The 26,277-nt window shown below is 43.1% G+C and overlaps 1 protein-coding gene across 1 annotated transcript in view; it reads left to right on the forward strand.

Moving 5' to 3' along the window:
- LOC139366816 (orofacial cleft 1 candidate 1) overlaps positions 1-11,082 on the forward strand; it is a 101,521-nt gene extending 90,439 nt beyond the window's left edge. The window contains exons 20-22 of the mRNA XM_071104511.1: positions 5,993-6,181; positions 10,756-10,900; positions 11,018-11,082. Coding sequence (XP_070960612.1) covers positions 5,993-6,181; positions 10,756-10,900; positions 11,018-11,082 — 399 coding nt within the window. The remainder of the gene's footprint in view (positions 1-5,992; positions 6,182-10,755; positions 10,901-11,017) is intronic.
- The last annotated feature ends 15,195 nt before the right edge of the window (positions 11,083-26,277 follow it).

Below are 26,277 nucleotides of genomic sequence, written 5' to 3' on the forward strand. Positions count from 1 at the left end.
TGTTATCGGCAGTTATCATCCTCTGAAGCCTTGAAGGGCCGATTGGAATGAAGTCACTTGTAAGTGGCCGGAGAGAAAATCAAGAGAGATGTTTCACTTTGGCCCCTTTTTGGGGGGCATCTCAATATCCAATGGTACAAAGTACAGTGGCATTGACTATAGGTATGTGGTACATCATGAAGAAATCTTCAAATTAACCATTGGGTTTGTCATCACTTAATGCTTTAATGAGGGGTTGACTTTCCATGTAGCTTCTATGGTGTGACTTTATTGGGATAGTCCCCTTATGGATGATCTGTAGATCAGTTAATGCCTTTACACCACCACAACAACACAACAAACCTGGAGAAACTGACTTCCTTCCCCCTCAAGGCCCCAGTGGTTGAGCCTTGGTAGTAAGTGGGGGGGTTACTGCTATTGGAAGTGGGGCGGTGCTGCGACAGGAGTTGTTTGTGGAATGAGTTGCCGTTATTTTCCCCCGACCAGATAAAAGGAGATTAGTAACAGTGAATTATGCATATGCATTATGCTTATTTCCTGGATCATCTCGAGCAAGAGATGCTATCTCGCTAAGAAAGTTAATCTGCATAAATTGAACATGTAAATATTCATTGTTGCTTGTTTACCTTTTTCTAGAAGTCCAATTTGAAAAGGAGCTGATATTGAGTGTAGTTTTATGACCATACTGTAGTGTATATGCACCTAGGTATATCCAAGTAGATAAAGACAAAACTGCCCCTTGCACCATACGCACAATAATGAGGGTGAACGGACCAAAATAAACAAGTACTGTACTGAATCAGCCACACTGTAGTTACTGTGTGCACTACTGTACGTAATACCAATCGGTTGCCTGTCTTGGCCGTCTGTGCATTTAACCAGACACAGCGTGTTTGAGCCAAATCAGACGAGCACCGGAGATGCGTCCGTACCATTTTAAAGCTGTCCCAATTACACAAACAGACTGGCCCTGTATCGAGGACGTCGCCGACAATAATAGCGGCTCTATTTCCATTCTAATGGCTGGCGTTGGCCTGGGTTATCCATGCGTATGTATGGCCCCTCTCTGATTCCTGCTCAGTGACTCTCTATGAGACCTTCAAATTTGATTTGATCTACACAGCAGCAGTAGCAGCAGGCTTGGAGGCCCCAGTCTTCTGCTGCCTACCTCTCATCTGGGGAAACGGGCCTTGAACCTGAGCCAGCTCTGTGCCGAGGCAGGGAGGTATGGGAGTGACTATCCGCAGCTCAGAGAGCCTCTGCACAGAGAGACAGCCCCCCTCCCAGACCCAGGCACTGGGACTGCACGCATGTGTGTGTCTTTCTGTGTGTGTGTTTGTATGTGCATGTGCACATACATGTGGCTGGATAAGGATCTGTGGACAAAGGAAACAGACATGGCTGCCACCTCAATAGTTGTCACTGTTCCTCCATCTGCACAGTATGTTCAGTACATTTGTGTTCATACCCTGGTACCGCTAGCTAGCCTGCTACGCCTCTCTGGACGGTGGTACAGTAGTCTGGCTCAACCAGGGGATTAAGCATGGGGTAGGGGGTCAGGAGCTGCCAGAGCACCCAGCCATTGCTGCCCATCAGCCCCATGCAGCCAGCCTGAGCCTGGGCAGCCCAGCCGGGGCTTCCATCCTCCATCCATGTGCGACTGACAAATAAATAACCCAGCCTGTCCACCACCCAGGCAAATTCAAATGCACCTGTCAGCGTGATGAAGCACTCGCCCGCAGGGAAGCATTGTTTACATTTTCACTCCACTCTTCGCAAAAGTGAGATTCTAATTATTTTCCCACTGTAAATTAAAGCCAAGTGGGACAGAACTGAAAACCAAAAGGGACCCCCCCCCCCCCCCCCCAGTGGATGGAAGGAAACGGGCGTCACTATATATAAATTGCGTTCGGGTATAAAAAAAAAAAGGAAAGGAAATGCGGGTGGATGGTACTGAATTGGAAGGTCAGCGGGTTTCGTCTTGATAAAAAGAAAGACATAGGGAGGAGAACAAGAGACAGAGAGAGAGGTGAACTGCTCACACAGGCTGCAGTGCACGTCGAGTTTTGTTGTTTTGCTCATTACACATGGGTCTTGAGATATTCAGCCGAGTGGAATACATTATAGCCCCACATTTCATACATAATAATGTGCCAAAATTGCACCGCGTTATTTGTCATCCCGATGACAAGAGAGAGAGAGAAGGGAGAGAGATTTAATTAGTCCAAAGGAGCATGCAAATGGGAGGTAAAATTAGACTAGAAGAGGGAGAACCTAGGGATGAGTGTGGATGGTAATGATGGCTATCTAGTTTGGATCAATCATCCAGGGATCAGGGAAGGTGACAGGCCGGCTCGTGCCCAGGCCCCAGGCTCCCTTCCTGGACCACGGCCAGCACAGCTCAGCCTGTCTGTCTAGATTTCTATGGAGGCCTCTCCTCTCTCTCCAACCTCCAGCCCCATGACTCATACAGTACACCACTACCTGGAAAACCTTCACCATTCGCTCACACGCACCACCTAACCTGTAGACACACTCACCACTCTGGGGATTATTTAGCTCTGTGTTGTTTATTAGTGATGCATAGCCTATGGCTGGGGTTTTCAAAATGGAGGTTCTGGGCCTACTGGTTGGTTGTAGCCAATTCCAAATGAGTCTCAGCTTATGACCAGACTGTAGCTCAAAACATTTTGATTGCGGAAGTGTCGTATGAACATTTTGATAAGATAGGTCAGGGGGGTAGAATGTTTGGGGGATCAGTTGTGCAACAGGGACAGAAAAGCATGAGGTCATTAAGGAATTCCTCTTGTTTTAGACAACCATTGACACGTCATAAAATGGAGTGAAAATGTCACGGTGATATTTGTAAAGAGTCAAGGTCGAGTTACCTAAATACAAAATCACTCTGTCCACAGCCATGTCTCTTGCTGAAATAGTTTACTGAAATGGTTATTACTGAAATAGCTTCACCCAGTGGAAAGTTTCTATTTCTGTCAAATGTGTCTGCCCTCTTTTTAGTTGTTAGTTGCAAGTTTATATATTTTTTTTAGGTATGCATATGGGTCAATTTTAAAAATGAAGCTGAAAGGCATATTTTTGGGGGTATGTAGTGCATTTAGTCATTTTATTTAGGGCTAGAAATATTGTAAAAATACAGACTATTTGCGATCTTCTTAGTGTTACATGCAGACTTGTTTGTGAACAGTGGACCAATGACTGCTGTTAGATTCCCTACGCACTTCCTGGATCTACCCCTCTCTGCATTTGCGGTAATGTCTACATATACCACAATTTATGTCCTTGCTGGGAGACATGGCTTGCTGTTTATAGTCCCTAAAATAAATAATGCTTGTCTCTTCCCATGCGAGTCAAGAGACTGATACGGACTCTATCAGATTTCCTAAATGCAGACGTCAACGATAAATCGAGGCAAGATTGGTCGGAATTAGGTTAACTCACTTGAATGCTATCTGCTTAACCCACAGCTGTTCGGCCTGCTACACCCAGGCATTGAATGTAAATCAGTCACTTAGTGCTATCAAATGGAACAATGGGGAAGAAGAGAGCACTCAGACTTGGGCTCGTATAGAAGTCAGGCTGGCCAGAAACGGAACCAACCTCCTAATGCTCTCTCTCTCTCTCTCTCTCTCTCTCTCTCTCCCTCTCCCTCCCCCTCCCTGTAGCTACAGCTCAGAATATGATTCACCCTGAGAACCATAATGCACTGAGTGAAATGGCATCCCCGTCATCCGCACACAAAAACGTTTCTATGTTTGTCTCAATGTGTTGTCACAGGGATTTCACCAGCAAATTGGCCAATGTGGCCATGGCACAGGAAATGTTATAGACAGGAGAAGGAAATGTAGTATTAGTGAGAACAATTGAAATATCTCCTGTTTTGTGTCATCTGATGCATTTCTTACATTGTCCCTCAACAGCTATCAAATACACTACTCAAAAATCTACAAAGAATCAATTTCCTGTTATCGTGAATTGAAGATTATTGGGGAAGTATGTCACCAGATCACACCAGTCAAGATAGTATGGACCTAGAGGGCACAGCTTTACCCTAATGAATACTGAATTGGCGTTAAAGAGATGCGTCCCCCTGCGTTTCCTTCCTTAAATGTTTGTGGCTGGTCTTCCCACTTTCGAACCAAAGCGACTCTTTGACATTTGTGACAATGAGGTCGTTCTCTCCAGGCTGTCTGCAGTGTGTTTAGAGCAGTTGTCTAATTACAAGTAGGTAATGACTTGGGTGTTTTCGAACTGCCCTGAGTTGTTTGGCTAACAGTTTATGTAGTTAGAAGAAAATCAGGACATCGATACACTTCCCAAAACGAAGTCTCTCCTTCAGCGTGACCCTGCCACTCAGGCCCTGTGAATGAGTTGGCTTTCTGGCTCCGTGTTTTCTTAGACAAATCATAATTACGGAGCCAATTAGGGGGTCACCTTGAGTTTATAAACTCTGCTGCCGGGAAAAAATTCCTGGTGCCTTTCACCCAGCCTTAACCTTCACTGTGTGTGTGTGTGTGTGTGTGTGTGTGCGTGTGCGTGTGCGTGAGAGAGATTGTGTGCCTCCACAGAATGACTCATGCCTTAATTAGGTCCTTGCTCTGAACCTGGCAGGATGCGGGCCTGCCTCCGCCTGCCTGGCTCCCCCACCTCCACACAGACAGTCAGTCCCCCAAATCTGGTTTCCATCTCAGAGGATGAGTCCTTTTACTCCGGCACGGCCGCTCGGTGCTCTGTCTGTATTTTTTCTCGCTCTCTCTCTCCTTGGTAAGAGAGGCCTAGAGGACCCTCGAAGCAGAGGCCTTGAATTACAAAAGAGAGTTGTTGTTGAGCTTGTCTCTGTCTGTGCGTGTTTGTCTGATATTGGAACATATTTTTAGTGTGTGTACGTGCCTGTGTGCACAAGTGAGGGTGTGTCCGTGTGTCGGCCATGTCTGCCTATGTGTGTGTTACCTCAACGTTCTCCCGTCTTGTACCTGCGTGTGTGTCATTCAGAGGCATTGTGTGTGATGCGGTGGGCAAACTAACACACAGGCCTCTAAAAACAGGCGTTATCAGCCAGAGAGGCACCATGATCTTCACACATGGATGCCGTCGAGTTACATGACCTATATAACATGTTACACGCTCTGCTAGCTCCCTGTGTTGCCCTAATAGAGGAGGGCAGTGCATTACAGGTGCAGCGGCAGAACAGGCAGAAGCGGCACGCACAAACAGCACTGCCACCATGGTTGTGTGTATGCCCTCGCCCTGGTACAACCTGATCCCTTCTCCCTTACCTGCTGCACGATTACTCCCCACAGGTCTAGTGAAAGCGTAGTTGGCTTATAGCAGCTTAGCATGCATAGCATACAAATTCTCTCTCCTTTCCTTTGTCCATATTTCTTGACAAAAAAATAAGAAGAGTGCAGCCACATGTTATAAGTCAAGGTCTCGATTGATAATGTGAGTTGTGTTTGTGTTTGGCAACTTGATCCTCAGCATTCTTACCTTATTTTCCTTTTCGGACGGTGCTCATCTTTGGATGTGAGGCTCTGCAAATTACAGAGGATTACTGTCAACTGTTTGGGTTTTAATTCTTTAAGAGCGCTGAGCTGTGGTCACAAGCAGGGCAAGGTATAATTACGTTGAAGTGAGCATTTGTGCAGGTATGCGTCACTAAACCCTGCGTACTCTGTTGTGCTCTCCCTCTTTCTTTCTTTTTCTCTCTCTCCCTCGCTCTCTCTATTTTACACACACACATCTATTTCCCTCATCCCCATTCCCTCCCCCCTTCTCTCTCTCTCTCTCTTTCTCTATGTTGGTGCAGAGAGGGAATGAACCCTGACTGCTTTGACAAGCTCCTGACAGTGTCTAGTTAGTGTGTTCATGTGTGTCTGTGTGTGTGCATGCCTGCATTCATCTGTGTGTATGTGCTTGTGTGTATTGGGGAGTCTGTAATGAGGCTGGCGGGGCCCCTGTGTGTGTGTCTCACTAGGTATCAGTGTATGACTACATCTGGACAGAGGAGGGCCCCTGTGCCCCCCCCAGGGGTGACCCTCGTGGGGCCGTGCCCGCTGCAGGGGGAGAGAGCAGTACCCACGTGTCTGTCTACACCCTCTACCTGAGCGGGCAGCGCCACCGTTACAGGCACTTCCTACGCCAGCCGGACGGTGCCATCCTAGAAGTAGGTTAACCCTGACTGTGCTTTCTCTCTCCCTCCCTCTCTTTCGCTCGCTCTCTCGCTCTCTCTCTCTCTCTCTCTCTCTCTCTCTCTCTCTCTCTCTCTCTCTCTCTCTCTCTCTCTCCCATGTAGTCAGCTGCCTCTCTCTGTCTTTCATTCTTCCTCTCTCGCACATTCTCTCTTTCTCTCCCTCTAATAACCTTTCTCTCTTCCTCTCTCTTATAACCAGAGATAAAGACAGAGAGGAAGAGTGAAACTGCACTGCATACTCTCCTCAGTGTGTGACCTAGCAGAAGCACACACACACACCATGCACTCACACACGCAGGGGAGAGCGACATTGAGGGAAGGGAAAAAAGAGAGAAGAGGTTAGCATGCCACTCCTCTCCTTTGTGACTCAGAGTGAGAGGAAAGGAACAGTACATTTCTCACTACACCTCCCTAGCAATGCTACACACACAGACAACAAGATGGTGCTATGGCCATAGGAAGGATTCTCCATTCTCCTTTCAAAGTAGCACCAAATGAGCACTGGCATGATTATGCACTGGCACTGTTATGATTCTCCCAGCTAGCACCAATGCTAACTCCCCACTTGTATTTTTCACCAAATGAGCATCCGCCACAACTGCTATTCCCTTATTTTGCACCCATGCTAACGCCCGTCTTTATTTGGTTTCTAGAATACTGGGTGCTGCACGCATTCTCCCACCTCCTGCTTTCCCCTGCCCTCGGCCACGCACACTCCTACCCTGAGTCAGTCAGGACGGAGCAGACTGCCGCACAGATTGGCTGTCTAATTAAATGTACCACTGATTCGGCTTTGTAACAACTGCAAGCACATGAATGAACTCCCCCGATCCCCCCGAGAGCAACCTGGATCATCACCATCCCGAAAAAAGTCAAAAGAGAGGAAAAAAGAGATTAATGCCGGAGCTGCATCAACAGTTAGCTCTCGGGCGGTGTGGCGTCGTCCTAATGGGTCCCGTCATATTTTGACTGATGAGAATGTGTGTAAACACACAACGTGGCATATCTATTCGTTTTTGGTGTGTGTGCGTGAGCGCGTGCACGTGTATGAGTTTGTGTGCGTGGTAATGTGTGTCCCTGTGTGGCCTCCAAACCTGTGTGTCACAAATGAGACATCTGGGTAAAGTTGTTTACTGAGGAATTTAGAAAATCACAGCAGAAATATTAATTTTCACCATCTCTCAGACAGAAATACAGTCACTGTAATTCCTAAAAAAAAAGAATACAATTCACTCTTGGCATTTCTGCTGGAGAAAATCATTTGGCCCCGGACCTACCTTTAACGGTAAGGGTTGAGGAACCAAAACAGAGAAGAATGTCCTGTGGTATCACCATCCACCCCATAGTCGCATGATGGCCACGCCTCTACGTCGGGTGGAACATGAGAGTGACGCCGGTGGCAGCCGTGTCCCCTCACCCCCGGCTGTGGTGTGTGTACGATAATGCCAGCTCTCCAGCCCTGCTGAGCTTTCTGCTTTCCACCCTCATTTCCCCTCTCCCTACAGCACGGGCCCTCTTTACATATTCAAACTAATCCTCCCTTGAATATATAGACTAGTTTTATGTATAGAGTGACATCCAGGAATCACCAAAGGGCATCCCCAGCCCTCGGAAGAACACTTGAGCTGATTTTATTAGTGCTTTATGTAATTCTGCCAGCAATATAGTCAGTGTATGCGACGGGGGGCTGTGTACAAACTGGCCTGCAGATTTAAGGTGACAGCTCCTTGGAGAGGAATAACATTCAGGCAGTCCTGCCTGAGCAAAAATAAAATATTTCAGACTGCACAATTCAAGGGTATAGAGTAGAATACCTTGTGCATATGGTTCCTTTCTCCACGAGTATAGTATTCTAAAGCCCCCTATGTAAGTTCATCATATTAATGTGTTCATTTTTGCAGGAAACAAATCTCTATTTTGAAGTGAGGCTTGTTTCCATATCACAATATATAACATATAACATTTGACCATTCAATGGTATTGCTTTATCATCTTCAAATGTGATATGTTATTGTGATATGGGAACAGGTTCCTGTCTCCTGTAAATGATTGCCCATTAACCCTTAGGAATGACTACTTGCTGTGACCTACAGTGTCATCATTATTCAGTCCTGATGCTTGGAGAATGAGACAACTTACAATAGCAGTATTTATTTGACTTCTTTGAACTGTGAAAAACAGTCAGTCTCCCCTCTGCCTCCTTCGGTTAAAGGATTCGTCCGACTACTTAAGGAGGCCTTCCTTTGTTTACTGAAGCAATATTGACGAATGCTTCATTTCCACATAAGAGGTCTGTTTTTCTCTGGCAATGTCCTGGACAGCCAAGCCCTCGAGGACCAGGGAAAGCCTTAGACTAACATGACCACTGCTCCAGGGTTCTTATTTTTGCATATTAACCACAATTTACACTCAAAATTAATATAAACGAACACCTAAGAAAAGCAAGCCCTCCGAGAGATGCCCTGAGCTATAGACACTTTCAGTGTAATACAGCAGTTTGGTGTGTATATTTGTATTGTTATTGGGGGGCAGCAGTCCATGACTAAGCAAAAAAAAATATCATGCACATATTGAATATTCATTTGGCTAAACCAAGTGATTCCTGCACCTGTATCCGTCTGGTTTTTAGTATTAAAGGTCATGTACAGACACAGACAAAAGAGTCCCAAAGGGTTCTTTGCCTATCCCCATAGGATAACCCTTTTGGGTTCCATGTAGAACCCTCTGTGGAAAGGGTTTTACATAGAACCCAAAAGGGTTCTACCTGGAATCCAAAAGGTTCTACCTGGAACCAAAAGGGGGAAAAATCATTTTAGGTTCTAGATAGCACCTTTTTTTTCTAAGAGTTTGTGTTCAAGGCCCATCATGCATTGCATTTCAATTATGGAAATTGGTCGAACCATGTTTACCTGGAATATTAACCTGGAAGGCATCTACTATTTTACCTTTAATATTAACCATGACATGCTGGGAAATGGTAACAAATGTCATGCAGCAAGAATAGTAAAAGCAACAGTCCCATTGGCATACTTAGCCAAAAGGATTTTAAAGGTGGTGGAGTGTTTAAAAAATATATATATATTACTTCTCAAACAATCATGAATAAACAGATGTTTGCCAGCTGCAAACTCACAATGCATCACTCTCAACAACCGTTGAGATTCCAGTAGGGCCCTCATAACAAAACAACTTCTGAGATGGGCCCATAACAGCTCCATCTGAGGGAAACAATATGGCCGACGAAATGAATGTGGGCAAAGTCATTATGTTCCCTACTAAAACCACAGTAGGTTTATGTTTCCCTGTCTTTTTCCTCCCAGGCTAGCATTTAAGTGTCTACGGCCTGCCAAAAAAGAACGATTTGAGTAACCAACTGTGCTGTTGTACCATCTCCTTCTTCCATATGTGAGTCCTGGATCAGCTTCTGTGAAAGTCCCATTAAAGATGCACAACTAAAGCTCCAACAGCTTGAATATTACTTCTCCGCAGATTATTTATGGCTTGGAAAAAGGCTGATAAGCATCTAAACTACGTTGTAAATAAAAACACTGTTCCGTGCAATTTCATCATTGTGTTTCTTTTGCTTTTGAAGTCTTTTTCCACTTATGCCCTTTAACCATTGTTGACGTTAGACTTCCTCACTTACAATCAACTTATTTCAATACTACATACTTAATTAACTTAACCTAGCTAGGTATGACTGTACTGTTCTTGAGTTATAACTAGGAGGGGTGATTCCCATATAATTACAATCCGCCGCAAGCCCATGTGATGAACAGAGACAGAAAGAGGGAGAGAGATGCCATTTCAATATTGGGCCTCCTCATTGGTGTAATATGCCATCAGACCCCCATTACCCAGAACCCTTTGTCTTCACTTTCCATGACTCAGCGCTCCTTGTCCACAAATGACTCCGCGCTCGCCAATATTGACCTAATTCCACATTCGGAATATGAAGAAGTTAACCTTTAAGAAACACCTCGCAGCAACATTAATTGACAAACTGCATCAATTCTCCCTCCTGCACCCCCTCTTCCCCCCGGCCGCATGTTTGATTGCCGCTTCGGAGCCTCGGAGCACGCTTCATTGGCTATGAGGTCATCCTGAGCCTTCAGAAATATGAACATGATTTATACAGGAAGTGAGTTCTGCTATCTGCCGTTCGGTGCCGGGGAAGGATACGTCCTTGGTCTTTGTATGTTGCATGAAGAGATTAATGCTTTCCCTGCCAGCCATATCGGCTTTGCGAGAAGACCTTTTCCAAAAGTGTATCGCGTCTAATTATCCAAACGCGTATACACTAGTTTGGGGAGATTTGTGGGAGATTTTTTTTGAAGTTTACTTGAAAAACGTGGAACTGTGTTAATTCTTTCTGCACAATCTTTTTTTTGCAATTCCCAGGCTTAAATATTTTGTAATTGCAAATTACTGTATAAACATTAAAACAATTGTAGTGAACTTGCATATAGAAACATTTAACTGTTGAAATATCTTCAGCACTTGAATGTGTCTGACAGTTTGTTTTTGTCTATGGTGTGTCCTTGAAGGTGATTGGTGACATGGACGGGGCAGAGCCTCCTCTCAGCACTATGCCCCGCCCAGGTCAGAGGACACCAGAGGTGAACCAGGAAGACGAAGGCACAAGCTCCACCCTCCAACTCAGGGAGAGGAAAAGGAGGAAGCCTGTTTGGCGTGAGTCCAACACTCCTGTGCACTGTTTAATGGCTGTTTGTGTAGTGTGGCGTTTTAATGGTTGTTTGTGTAATGTTGTGTGTTTTAACAGTGTTATTGCCTAATCCGTGCCCTCAGGTACTCATCGCGTCGAGCCAGTAGGAGACAGTGGGCATGGCTCGAGCTGCACTGCAAGGCCTTAGCCACTAATGTCACTGTGAAGTGAAACAAAGCAGGAGAGGACACCCAGGTACTGTCAACTAGCACCTCCAACGACCGCATCAACTGAAGGGACAGGGACTATAGACATACCCCTGGCAATAGACAACTAGCACCTAAGGCTCAACCGACCACACCAATTGACAGGACAGCGATTATACACATACCACTAAATAGACAATAGACAACTATCACCTCAACCGACCACACCATATGAATGGACAGGGACTATAGACATACTGTACCTCAGTGATGGACAGTGACTGATGGATCAATTCAGAATGTGTTTATGAGCTCTCTATAGCATACTCACATAACAGTTCAAATTGTTCCTGATGATACACATAGAGATGGTTCAGGCAGAATCAGGCTTCTACAATAGCTTTTTCCACGGGTGGCACTGGTGCTAACAACCTTTTCACTTGGGGCACCAGCACATGATTTGATCGTACTAATAAAAATAAATAGATAATCGCTAATGACCTCGCCTGTGTCCCAAAATGTGCCTGGATTCCTTACAGAACCAGGCTAATCATGACTAGACACCTTTTAAATTAGCATGCCCTTGTGTTCAAAGAAAAGAGACTTAAAATAATGTGCAGATTTCAAAGTGCCATGTGTTCTTTTCTGCGAAATCCTCTAGACGGCAGAATTTGAAAAAACTATACTAGATACCAAAACGATACCACCAACAACAACAAAAAAACGGGGAGGACTGTGGTTTCACCCAGTTTTTCAGGTTTTGGCTCTTAAAAATCACAAAATTGCTTAAACCACATCAGGGGACCATTTTTAAAGTCTGTGAAAAATATTTTTAAAATTCAGGTGTGCACCAGCCAGACCGGTGTGTTTGTTTCTGTAGACCACTTGTGATGGACTTTTCAAAACAAATGGCCGCTGGATTGATTCTACCAGGTGGGATAGGCTACTTTGTAGTTACCTTTTAATTGCCTTTACATCTACCTGAAAATGGGAGGCTATCGATAACATCACTAACAACTACACAGTGTTAGACATATAGGCCCTTGGCGCTCCGCGCACAGCAGGGCTTGTCATTCAGGTAAATTTGCCAGTGGCACACCAGGCCAGTGCCACCTGAAAGCTACTGGCCCGAATAAAAAAAAATACTGGCCTGGGTCAAGATCTGACAAAAAAGGGAATGATGCATACATCATTTCAATAGAAGATGAGCAAGTAGCATATACAGGGTTTGTACAGACATTGGCAATTCAAATTCAAGGACTTTTTAAAGTACTTAATTGTAATTTTCAGGGACCTAAATTTGACATTTAATTGTTGGAAAAAAACTCCCTCCAAAATGTATGCCAAAGAAAAGTAGGCATTACCACATTAAAAGAATAATGCATTATTTTTAAATATAGGCCTACCTAATGGAATTTTGCATTGACATTCACATTGTTTTTACATTTTAAAATGTCAGAATAATGTGGACACAAACACACTAATGGATTCTGTCCATGTGGTAGCTAGTCTGTCTGACACAAACACACTAATGGAGTCTGTCCATCTGGTAGCTAGTCTGTCTGACACAAACACACTAATGGAGTCTGTCCATGTGGTAGCTAGTCAGTCTGCCACAAACACACTAATGGAGTCTGTCCATGTGTTAGCTAGTCAGTCTGACACAAACACACTAATGGAGTCTGTCCATGTGTTAGCTAGTCAGTCTGACACAAACACACTAATGGAGTCTGTCCATCTGGTAGCTAGTCAGTCTGCCACAAACACACTAATGGAGTCTGTCCATGTGTTAGCTAGTCAGGCTGACACAAACACACTAATGGAGTCTGTCCATCTGGTAGCTAGTCAGTCTGACACAAACACACTAATGGAGTCTGTCCATCTGGTAGCTAGTCAGTCTGACACAAACACACTAATGGAGTCTGTCCATGTGGTAGCTAGTCAGGCTGACACAAACACACTAATGGAGTCTGTCAATGTGTTAGCTAGTCAGTCTGACACAAACACACTAATGGAGTCTGTCCATCTGGTAGCTAGTCAGTCTGCCACAAACACACTAATGGAGTCTGTCCATGTGTTAGCTAGTCAGGCTGACACAAACACACTAATGGAGTCTGTCCATGTGGTAGCTAGTCAGGCTGACACAAACACACTAATGGAGTCTGTCAATGTGTTAGCTAGTCAGTCTGACACAAACACACTAATGGAGTCTGTCCATGTGGTAGCTAGTCAGGCTGACACAAACACACTAATGGAGTCTGTCAATGTGTTAGCTAGTCAGTCTGACACAAACACACTAATGGAGTCTGTCCATCTGGTAGCTAGTCAGTCTCGCCATTTGAGATGCTGAAGTATGACTGAGGTGTTATTGTACCATGTTTTAAACTTCCCTTTGTAATGGAATGCATTGTATGGAAAACCAATTTGAAGCCAACATTCGAGGTTGTCTTGCTCATAATAAGTCCTGTGTAGCTTGAGTTGTCGATTTCCACGGGGGACCAGTACGAACAAATTACGAAAATATAAGTCACTCTGGATAAGAGCGCCTGCTAAATGACTCAAATGTAATAACTGCACATTGTTTTACCGCAACAGAGTTGCTCAAATCCCTTCAATTGAAACATTGGGGAACAAAGGAAAGCAGCTACATCTCTCATAGAAACTGATCAGAAATGGAATCACAGAATAATTGAATTGGAGCAGTAGACCTTCTAAATTGACAACCGTAACTTCAATGACTTTCCAAGGACCAAATAGCCTAAAGGAAATGTCTGATTTTCAAGGTAGGCTATTCCATGATTACTGAATTGCGCATTGCAAATATTCAACCAAGACTTTGAACTTTTTAAATACCTGGTTTGCATACCCATTCTTGCCTTAGCATTTACTCTCATAAATTGGAACATCTTTTCTACCGCTGTTGGTCTTCTGTGAATTGCTCCATGCAACAACCAGCTGTTGATGAGCTGCTTGCTCTCTCTGCCTGACAGATCATCAATAGGCTATAAAGTCAAAAGTTTGGACACACCTACTCATTCAAGTGTTTTTCTTTATTTTAACTATTTTCTACATTGTAGAATAATAGTGAAGACATCAGAATTATGAAATAACAAAAATGGAATCATATAGTAACCAAAAAAGTCTAAATATATTTTAGATTTTAGATTCTGCAAAGTAGCCACCCTTTGCCTTGATGACAGATTTGCAGACTCTTGGCATTCTCTCAACCAGCTTCACGAGGAATGCTTTTCCAACAGTCTTGAAGGAGTTCCCACATATGCTGAGCACGTGTTGGCTGCTTTTCCTTCCCTCTACGGTCCAACTCATCCCAAACCATATCAATTGGGTTGATGTCAGGTGATTGTGGAGGCCATGTGTAACGTGTACGCTGGGAGTCGGGAAGCAAGTACAGGTGCAAATGTAATAATAAATAGAACAGAGTACAAAACACGAAAAGCGTACAGGTATGAAAGTGAAACAGAGTCAATAACGCCTCAGGAAAGAACCAAGGGAAGTGACAGATATAGGGGAGGTAATCAGGAAGGTGATGGAGTCCAGGTGGGGGTCATGAGGCGCAGGTGCGCGTAACGATTGTGGCAGGTGTGCGTAATGATGAGACAACTGGCGACGCCGAGCGCCAGAGAGGGAGCGGGAGTAAACGTGACACCAGGTCTTCTGATGCAGAACTCCATCACCCTCCTTGGTCAAATAGCCCTCACACAGCTTGGCGGTGTGTTTTGGGTCATTGTCCTGTTGAAAAAAACAAATGATAGTCCCACTAAGTGCAAACCAGATGGGATGACATATTGCTTCAGAATGCTGTGGTAGCCATGCTGGTTAAGTGTGCTTTGAATTCTAAATAAATCACTGACAGTGTCATCAGCAAAGCACCCCGAAACAATCACACCTCATCCTCCATGCCTCACAGTGGTCATCCGTTCACCTACTCTGCGTCTCACAAAGACACGGTGGTTGGAACCAAAAATCTCAAATTTGTACTCATTAGGCCAAAGGGCAGAGTTCTACTGGTCTAATGTCCATTGTGTGTGTTTCTTGGCCCAAGCAAGTCTCTTCTTATTGGTGTTCTGAACAGTTGATGCTGAGATATGTCTGTTACTTGAACTCTGTGAAGCATATATTTGGGCTGCAATCTGAGGTGCAATTAATTCTAATGAACTTATCCTCTGCAGCAGAGGTAACTATGTGTCTTCCTTTCCTGTGGCAGTCCTCATGAGAGCCAGTTTCATTATAGCGCTTGATGGTTTTTGCGACTGCACTTGAAGAAAGTTTCAAAGTTCTTGAAATGTTCCGTATTGACTGACCTTCATGTCTTAAAGTAATGATGGACTGTTGTTTCTCTTTGCTTATTTGAACTGTTCTTGCTGTAATTTGGACGTGGTCTTTTACCAAATAGGGCTATCTTCTGTATACCACCCCTACCTTGTCACAACACAACTGATTGGTTCAAATGCATTAAGAAGGAAATCATTTCCACAAATTAACTTTTAACAAGGCACACCTCTTAATTGAAATGCATTCAGTTGTGTTCAATTGAAACCACCTCATGAAACTGGTTGAAAGAATGTCAAGAGTGTGCAAAGCTGTCATCAAGGCAAAGGGTGGCTACTTTGAAGAATCTCAAATATAAAATATATTTTGATTTGTTCAACACTTTTTTGGTTACTACATGATTCCATATATGTTATTTCATATTTTTGATGTCTTCACTATTATTCTACAATGTAAAAAGTTAAGAAAAACCCTGGAAAACTTTTGACTGGTACTGTATGTGTGCAGCGCGCGCGTGATAAAGAATCTGCATAACAAGTTAATAGCTTTGTGTATCCATCTGTTTTTTTTGTTGTTTTTTTTCAATTATATAGCCTAGAATAAAATTGTCATTATTACAACATTTTTTTCACTGACCCAAGCGGGCCACTGACGGGGTTGATCAACTGGCCCGGAGGATTTTCCAAAACCTCTTGTGTGTCAAGCCCTGACACACACAAACAGGGGCATTTCTGTGCATTTGCTGCCTCTTCAGAAAGTAGGTCTATTTTTTGTCAATTGCACATTACTGTTTGAATAAAACATGATGATTAAAAAAATTGTAATGTGACCAGGTAGAATATTTTCACTGGCACCCTTGCGATCAATTAAAAAAGTGTGTCACACTGCCAAGTCAAACGGTCGCAGTATGTTTTGGTCGCAGTATCGAACCCTGAGGATGCTCGTCCCTTTTGTGATGTATAGCTTTGTGACATAGTTCATGTCATAGTAACACAGTTCCATTGGGCTGTGTGATTCACATCATCACACATACAGTACAGTCACAATCAGGAGGCATACATTGGCTGCCTATGCAGATAGGGCTATTCATTATCCAATAAACAATGTGAAGTGGAGTAATGAATCCGTGTGCCAAATGAATGAGGGTCATTAGGTCTTCATTACTGCCCCAACACAATGAAAAATGACAATTCTAAAAGTCACCAATCAGGGCCCAAGTGATAAAATATCAATATTGGGCCCACATTAAGCTGGATGATATTCAGGCCCGGGTTGATTTGTATTGAATATGTGTCTGGTGGCCGGTGCTTGACGTAACAAAGTGGGCCACAAATCAGCCAGTAATGGCCGTCTACTTATACATATTGCTTAATTAAAGGTTGTGAGCTTATTAACATGTGTCGGTGGCACTGGGCGCTCGAGATGGAGTCTGTTGGCGTGGGCCGGGCTCTAGAGGTTTTATAGATAACCTATCATACTTAACCATATAGGCCCTAATATCAGATCTTAATAACCTGTCATTTTCATTAATAATGATTCCTCTTTATGGTCGGCCGTTATCGCACCCCTAACTTGTCGAAGAGCCGGCCGCGTCCTTTTGGGACTGTGAACCGGCCTGGGTGCTCATTATACCTTACTTTTGGCCTTGAAGTTGCTCCACACCTCTATGTATAAACCATCATAGCCATGACTTGGGGCCGCTGCAATACACACAGTGCAGCAGACTGACAGACACAAGCAGCCGGCTAGCGTTCTCTCTCTTCTCTGGTACACCCCAGAAGCTGTTGGACCACTGCCTTATCAAACCTATTTTACCGAGAAAGAAAGGGCCAGGTTTACTGTACAGAGATCATTATTTGTAGTGTTCTGTTAAAACAGTGTCTTACACAAGCTAAAGGTCTGTATGAATGAAGGAATGGTGTTGGGAGTGCACTGCTCCAAACTGTAGTGTTGAAAGAAAGATGGCTACCCCCACACTGTTTTCTTATCCACCGTTTTGACCCTAAGGCCTTCATCAGTCTTTGCTGTATAGTGTTCTAGTCTACAGTACAGGCGGCTGCAGAAGAGGCTAGAGTTGTGGTGATGTACAGTCTAGCCCCTTTGTGTGATCCATACACTGTCCTCTTACAGCCTCTCTGCTTTCTGGTTTCCTGCCCCTGACATTACCCAGAAGTCTGTGAAGCTAATCTGCTCCAATTAGAGATCACTCCATTAAGAGTGACAGCGCCACACCCCCCAATTCAATCAGCTCCTCTAATGAACGCTGAGCAGAGCACCCTGTCACTGTCTGTCAATCAGGAAACAGGAAGACCCATTCACACACACGCACATGCACACAGGCACACATACATGCGCACGCACTGAGGCACATGTGAACGCACACAAGCGTTTACGTACACAAGCGTATGCACACACACACAGGCGCAATCACACACACACACACACACACTCCTTTTTCTCTGTCTGGACTATCTTCGGTTCAGTTTATCCACCATCAGGGTCTGGTCTGGCTTAGTCCCTATCTGCTCTATAGATCCACTTACAGTTTTTTTGGGTCTCAAATATACAGAAGTTGTAGTGGTGTATACAGTGACTGTTATTTACTGTCATAATGATGTCATTATTTAAACAACGTGAATTCAGATTAAATTAGATTTCTATTTGATCAGTATCTGAAGATGTGTTTGTGGTGTCATGTCTATATTGTGTTGTTCTGTATTAGTGGACAACACTTAGTTAATACAGTACATACTGTATGATTGGTTTGCATATGATGTATTGCAACTGTACTGCTCATGGGCATTAAACCGTGCACGTCCATACATCAAATAATCATATTGTATTTGTCTAGCTGTATGTTTTGGTTCATACATATTCATTTCTTATAAACGCGATGACAAATCTTTTCCCCTACCAGGTCTGTTTTTCCTTTTTCATTCATTTGTTATGGCCGTTTGTTCTGCTTCAAAAGGGGATGCTGAGCAGTATCCACACCTATATATAATTCATCAACAAACTCATATGCCCTGTGCAATATTTCTCACCAGAGGACAAAAGGTATTCCAACGGTTCAAATATTTGATTGCTAATGACAAACACTATTTCACCACAATTTAAATTTCAAATCGATCCCTAGGAGCAATTCTTTTTCAGGGGGAGAAAAGAGAAAAAGATGCCCTTAGGTCTGCGCTGCTTCACATTTGCTGATTTAAGTTAAAAGAAAGCCTTTTTGCAGAGCTATCATAAGGGAACTGCAACTTTTTGAAGTAGGCTCGTACATCTGCATAGTCCTCAAACCTGGGGATGTTGCTCGTGGGGGGGGGGGGGGGGGGTAGAGAAAAAATAAATAAAAATAAATAACATTTTGTCTAATTCTATATTTATGTACCCCTCAGCTTGTGGTATTCGCATTAAACAGTTTGTGTTCAGAAGTTCTGCTGTGATCGTTACTGTGCACGGTAGACACCGGGCAACTCTGCAGGCTGCTGCGTTGCTTGCCTGCCATTTGCTCGATTAATTTGAATTAAATAAAACTGATTTAAATATATACTTTTCTGTCAATAGGTGTTTTTGATTATCTCGCTCTCTTTTGATGAAAAAAAACCGTTGCATTTAATCGTGTATGACTATTCTCTTGTTTTGACAACTTCATCTCCGCTGAGAGTTGTTTGATGTTAAATAGAATTGTAATGCAGTAAGTAGAAGGACTTTTCTTTGTGGTGAGCCCTCTTAGATCAGAGAGAGAACCTGTGGCTTACAGCAGACATCTTTTGAAGGCATATTCAATTCATATAAATATTTACATGGATATTGTTTGTTAGACGATGTCTCAAACCACTGTGCAGATACCTTAAGAATCTTAAACATCATGTGAAAAAATGGACTCTGAATTTTAACGAGACTGTTTTTCCCCACATATACTGTGGCATTGTAGCACCATGTTAACATGTCCACTGTAGATCCACAATAGTATCAATGCTCAACTAACTAAGGTCATTGGGGAAGTTTATTCATATAATAAACATAATAAAATGTTGAATAAATATACAGTTAGGCCGCTCTAAAATCCACTGTAACACATAATAATTTTGCCTTTTGGCTCATACCGATATTTTCTAAAAACTAAAGGGTTAGTTAACAATCTCACTGAACCATGGAAGAACTCTACTGTGGAAATGTGCAATTAGGCCACTCTAAAATCCAGAATAACAAAAAACGCAAAATAGACACCATTCTGGGGATTATGGTTCCTCACCATATGGCTACTGTTATGCGGACCATTTACATGTCTTGTGCCATTTGCCCACTTAGCTTAACTCCACTTGTTAAAAAAGAGACAGATCATATGGTAACCAGAAACACCCGTCTACTACCATTGAGATAAGTCTGTGTCATGTGGTGTAACAACAGGATATAGAGCATAGAAATAGAGTTAGTAGAATGGGTATGTGCTTTAGACCCTTTGTAACCATGCATTCTACTCCACTGGCACTGACCCTTGAAACAACTCTCTGGTGCTTAAGCCATAACAAATACAAGGTGTATTTTTGAAGAGTTGCAAGCATCTGGATGGATCGTGTGGTTTTTGAAAATGTATTTATTTAATTCTTTATTTATTTCCAGAGTGGCGGAGGCAGATGTCCTGCTCACAGGGGGAAAAAAATAGCTAGGGAGGAAAGAAATATATGAATATGCAAATCGTGTCACAACGTGGAACCTTGTAATGACTAGGAAATGTTCTCACCATCTTTCATTATGCAGAGGTCATTGCTTAATGCAGGCAGCTGGGACCGACCGGCTCTCTCTCCTTTTCTCCCCATGTCCCCCCCTGTCATCTCACAGCGACTTGAACAAAACTGCAGCCTGGCACGAAACACAGGGCCAGGCTCGCCACACACACACATTCGCATGCCACACACAAACACACACACAAACAAACAAACAAACTCACATGCCACACACACACACATACAGACAGACACACACATATGTGAAAGCTCGCATACCACACACACACTTGCACGCCACACGTGAGAGGAGCTGGGGTCATATGACTCGACACACTTGACTGGGCAGAGATGCATGTATCCTGTCTTGTCTTTCTGTGAATCCTTGGATGTGGGCATGTAAACCACACGACCATCCCTGTTTGTTTGTCTTCCTTTTGATCAACTCTCATCCGTCCCTACTCCTCTCTCTCATTCTTCTGAGGAAGCTGTTGAGATCTGTTTCTAGTGTACTAACATCTCTACTGAAGGCTAGCTGGCAGCTACCCTGCTTCACACAACTAGCGTTAATCATTAGGTATAGCATCTTCTCCTCCTCAAATAATCCCAGCGTTTGAATGCTAAAAATGTAATGAACTTCACGGTTCATTGTATCTGACATTGCTTAATTAATGGGTGCATTTAAAGTACATAGGCCCCGGTAATTGATTTATATGCATGATTTGCACATACAGCTGTTAGTTCCTGTAGGAAAGTCATCACTCAAAATGGGCACGTTTCTACTGATACGGCGAGGTAATGATAGATTGTGTTCACCGCAGTAGCAGCCCGTGGTGAAGGAGAAACAACACAGTTCAATTTAGTCTTATCTTTTCTTCTTGGGAATACTGTTAGATGACACCAGTAGCTTTATTCTCATTTTTTTTCAAATGGACGGTAGAGTATTAATGAATCCACTGCATCCCCGCCACATCTTTTGCATAAAGAATTTTATTTCGACTCCCTCCACATAATTATGTGCAATGACAGGCTTGTCAGGGAGGCCATATTTTCAGTAGACGGTGCAGTGGCATGTCGAAACCTGGACCGAATGCCCATAGTTGAGCAATTAAAAACACTCACGCTAGCTAATGCTGCCGCCGCGGCTTGGCTGTCGCCCCGTATTCATCAGCCCCGCTCTGCAACGACAGCTTGCATTTTTCCCCTGCCAGGCCTGAGTGAACGAGAGACAAACATCAACAAAGAAAGTGAAGGAGCCAGCATGGAAAAAAGAGACACACCACAGTTTTACTTGATGTACATTACAAGCCTTCATGATATCCCTCGCATACATTCTCCATAAGTGTTAGTCAATGTACACTGAGTTGACAAAACTCTTTCCAGGACATAGAGGGACCAGGTAAATCCGGGTGAAACCTACGATCCCTTATTGATGTCACCGGTTAAATCCACTTAAATCAGTGTAGATGAAGGGGAGGAGACAGGTTAAAGAAGGATTTTTAAGCCTTAAGACAGTTGAGACATGGATTGTGCAATTCAGACGGTGAATGGGCAAGACAGAATATTTAAGTGCCTTTGAAGGGGTTAGGAAGGTGTTCTTAATGTTTTGTACACTCAATGTATATAGTATTTTATTACTTAGATTTCATGTAACCCAGTATATGGTCTATTTACTGTAATGCTTGGTCCAGTGCTGTAAGGCTCAGGCTGGTCACAGGAAAGGTTAAGGCCATGATTATCGGTAGAATGGGGGGTGTTGTGGGGAGTTTTTGGGGTCGCTGGCCTCTAACCATTATTTGGAGTTTGGACAGAGAACCTCAGTGGAGCTCAGATCAATCTCTCACCTGGGGAATGACTCCAGCATATTTCTATCACCAACCTATTGATTTTTCCATGCACAAGCCCCTCATGTGTGAGGTGTTTTCATGTGCACAGCGCAGAGGGGAATGCTGCCTGCAGCACACACACACAAACACACATATGTTTCCACCTTGCTCATACACACACACATGATCCTGCACACACACACACTCATGTATTCATTTCTGTAGACACCCATAGGCATATACACACAAAATGTACACATCGGCATATTTAGTGCTTTAGATCTCTCCCATACATACACACCATCCCAACACCTCGCCTCTCAGTAGACCCTCCCCCCCAGCTCCTTGTTAAAGCAGTTGCCAAGTGAGCCATGTCCACAGTGGGGCCAACTGTCTTGCTCTCTTTATTACACACACTAATCAATAGTGACTGAGGTGATCCGGGGCCCCTCCCCGGCCCCTGCACCACCATGCTTCATCACGGGGGCCACATTAAGATCAGTGGATATGATTGCTTTGGTCCATGTCACTTTGATTCAGAACTGGGACTGTTTTATTGTCATCCATAACCAGCACAGACAGGAGAGGGTGATATGGTATTTTAATAATGTATTAGTTTTGCAGTGCTATGTCCACAATGCTTTGCAAAATATGAAATGTAATAACTTAGCGTTGCGCCTGTGTGTTCCTGTGAGATGCCTGTCTAGAATTGCATGTATTTGAATGCAAATCTCGTTGTGTAACTTTTGATGTAGTCAGATGTTGAATGATTAGATTTAGATTTTATTTGGAAGGCATGCTACTGTTTATTGATAAGAACAGTGGTAATATGGTGATATATGTGACCCTTTGTATGATCAAAACACTGGAAAAAACATTCAAGTTCAGTTTGATTCAGCTGTGGCACTGGCGCAGGGAAACAAAGGAAAAAAGAAACGATTGCGCTGGAATTTGTCAAAAGCCAATAATCATCCTCGCTCAGAGAGGAGTAGTATGTCAGAGGGAACCAATCAATATCACATTACTTTGAGTAGAGAGTATATACAAGACTCATCAAATTGATTCTTACAATGGCAGTTTCATTTGGTCTCCAACAGAAACCTTGACTTTTGTGGCGTGAAGGCGGAAAAAAACACAACAAACAAGACAAATGGGTATTTATTTGACTAAAATAACGCCTTGGCCATAAAGAGAAATGAGGAATGATGTGTCATATTTGTGCTCTGGTTAAAAGATGACTTGTTTCATTGGACATTGAAATTTCATGAATATATTTCCAAATGCCTGGAAAAAGAGAATTCATCATTAAGTTTGTGCGGGCTATAATGTCACGTTAGGGATTATTCAATTTCCTAATGTATTGTGCATGTCACTATGGCTAGTGATGCATACCTTCCTGGGCCCCTTGAGAGGGAAGGTGTGGGGTGTACATTACTGGTTGGCAAAGATGGATGCCAGAGTTTTGGGCCTCATCATAAAACTACTTAAGACATAAAACTACTCCTAATCCTAACTATGTTGACCTCAACATTTCTTCAACTTAGACTGTCTCCCTAAATATTACTGTTCTTAACCACGACTTTCCCAACTAGGACTTTTCTGTTTGCGGAGAACGGCCGCTGGATCCTAATGGCTGAAAGTCTTCAGCACAGAGTCATCTGGAGAGACAAGGCACAGCGGCTCCTTAGATGATTAAAAAGTAATTTTCTTAACTGTCCTCATAGGATTTGTAAAAAAATAAATGTTCAAAAATAACATTAAATTGCTCCAATCAAGCATAAACGTCTCCTGCTCGTGGTGAAATTTGTACTGCTGTTCGCATGGTGTGTGGTTATTTGTCATCGTTTTCCTTTGGCGCTTTTCCAAAGGCGCTTTTGCCCTGATCAACAATTAATGGTGCGATTGTTTCTCTGTTACTTATGGCGGATGAGACAGATGCAGGTTTGCAAAAACTGGAATAGTAATGAACAAGAAGAAATGTGGGACAGTGAAGGTTAAAATGTTGGATATTCTCTCGGTGCTGTATGTGACACAAAGAATATAACACTTCTCTATTGACTTACCTGAGTGTGTTTACTTCTGTTTTTCAAATCATTCCCGAATGCACTTTGCAAAAGTACTACTAATAGTAGCAAAATCATGTTTACAAATAGAGGAGAAGAATGGAGAAGCACAAATAAAGAAGTATCAAATATGGCATCAAGTCCATGGTCATTATAAAGGGTTAAGTCATGTTACTTTCATGTTTGCACCTTCCATAGAATACGTACAGTACTGTAGTGTATAGCCTATTTCTAACACACATTAACACAATAATCCCCAGTGCTCGGCAACATGTCTATTATAGTCCCCCACCAAATGACCTTTAGTGCTCTCCCCATCCGAGGACAGAGGGCCCTGGATTCGGATAGAATCAATATTCTATTATGACAGTGCGTTGAGTGTGTGGAGGTTTACTACTTCACCGTAATAGTCTCACTATTTCATCCTCTGGCAGGCGGGCGAGGCATGGCCGGAGGGGCTCAGTCACTGCAGGCTGTTGACTCCCAGCATTAAGGCCTAACACTAACGCTGGCCACTAACACCAGCCTCCAGTCCTATGCCATTTGCTACAGCCTCTGTTCTGCAGTCCAAGCAAAGGGAACGTTTATTTGGAAAATGTTTACTAGTGATAGAAATGTCTTGAATAGGACTGATGTGATTCTCTATTCTACCATTTAGAAAAGGCAGAATTGAACTTTGTAGTTTATTTCTATCTAAATGTTCCACAACGTTGTGACCTGCTGTAAGGTAATGGTTGTTGATGAGGGGAGAGGCATGGGGGGTATGGTGTGGGTACTCCTGGCAGAAGGGAGTGCTAAATGTAAATGTTAAGTCATTAGAAGGGAGGGAGGCATAGGAAGGCTAGGCCTTATAAAAGATTAATTCCATTATGCCCATCGTCTCAAATAATTAACTAATGTGAGTATTTTACACAGCCAAACGTTGGTACCTTTTTTTTTAAATGTCATCGGGGCCCCTCAATTTTTAATCTGAGGTGATAAACATCAGGTTAACAGGGCACTGTATAGTAGGGGAAAGGTCTAACTTAATATTGTCTTTCTGATTTCTGTTCAATCAAACCTATCTCCGAGTCAGAAAATCTATTATCATTCCAAACTTTGCTGTGACATGCTCTCTATATATATTTTATGCTGTGGAATAAATAGGCAAGGCGGCCAAGTGGTTTTTATGCATACTTCTACGAAGGAAATAATTAAATCAATTGTTATTTGTCACATCCGCCAAATACAACAGGTGTAGTAGACCTTGCAGTGAAATGCTTACTTAAAATCTTGTTCCCATCGATGCAGAGTTAAATAAGAAGATAAAAACACAAGAAATAAACACACAAGAATGAAGCTATATACATGAGGTACCAATGCCATATCAATGTGCAGGGATATGAGGTAGTTGAGGTAGGCATGTACATGCCATACCAATAATTATAAAGCAGTCCCTACTTGGGAGGAATGCAGCAGTGCCCTCTTCAGACTTCCTCTAAACTCAGAACACTCCACATTGTCATTTATAGCAGATGTAACGTCAAACTTTCTCTGTTTGTTTGAACACGTTTTTTTTTGCTGGGATTGGTGTTTTTAGGGAAGTGTCCCTCAGCATTTGTCTTTCTCATCCGTCCCCTCCCTCCCTACTCGCTGATGGAGGGCTGGGTGACTGCAGGTGCACGATGGCTCTATACCCGGCACATTCATCATGATGTAACCGTGAGCAACTGGGATCTAAATTACCTTCGTCTGGCATCATTCCAGCACATGCTATAAATGAGGTAATCGTCCTTGACTATAAAATTTGCATTTCCAAGACTTAATTGCTATCATTACATTTTTTTCGTAATTCTATTAATTTAACAGAATGGGGTATTGGGTTTTATGGTTTATAATTTGCATTAAAACAATGCATTCCTGAATAGAACGGGCAAAAAAAATCCCTAATATAGGAATAAGAGGGAATAGGGACATTGTATTTCCTTTCCGGTCTCTCGTTACAAACTTATATTGTTGCGTGTACAATAGACAGGCAAGAAAGACTGACGTGGGATACCCAAACAAAAATCTGTCAACTAAGTGAAAGTGGTGTTCTGAAACCATACAGGCACACAGAAGCACTCTGGGTAAGGGGGAGGCGGGGGGGAATCAGGGCAAGGCAATAATAAAGGAACAGGAACAGGACTTATCACATTGTTTGGAATAAGTGAAGCTTGTGTCTTAATGGATGTTGGGACGAGCCGGTCCTCTTTTTAACTCCCCTCTCAGCCTTTGTGCATATATGTACATGATGTCAGCTGTGCTTAATA

Source organism: Oncorhynchus clarkii, chromosome 15, assembly GCF_045791955.1.
Source record: "Oncorhynchus clarkii lewisi isolate Uvic-CL-2024 chromosome 15, UVic_Ocla_1.0, whole genome shotgun sequence".
In the NCBI taxonomy this organism is placed as follows: Eukaryota; Metazoa; Chordata; class Actinopteri; order Salmoniformes; family Salmonidae; genus Oncorhynchus; species Oncorhynchus clarkii.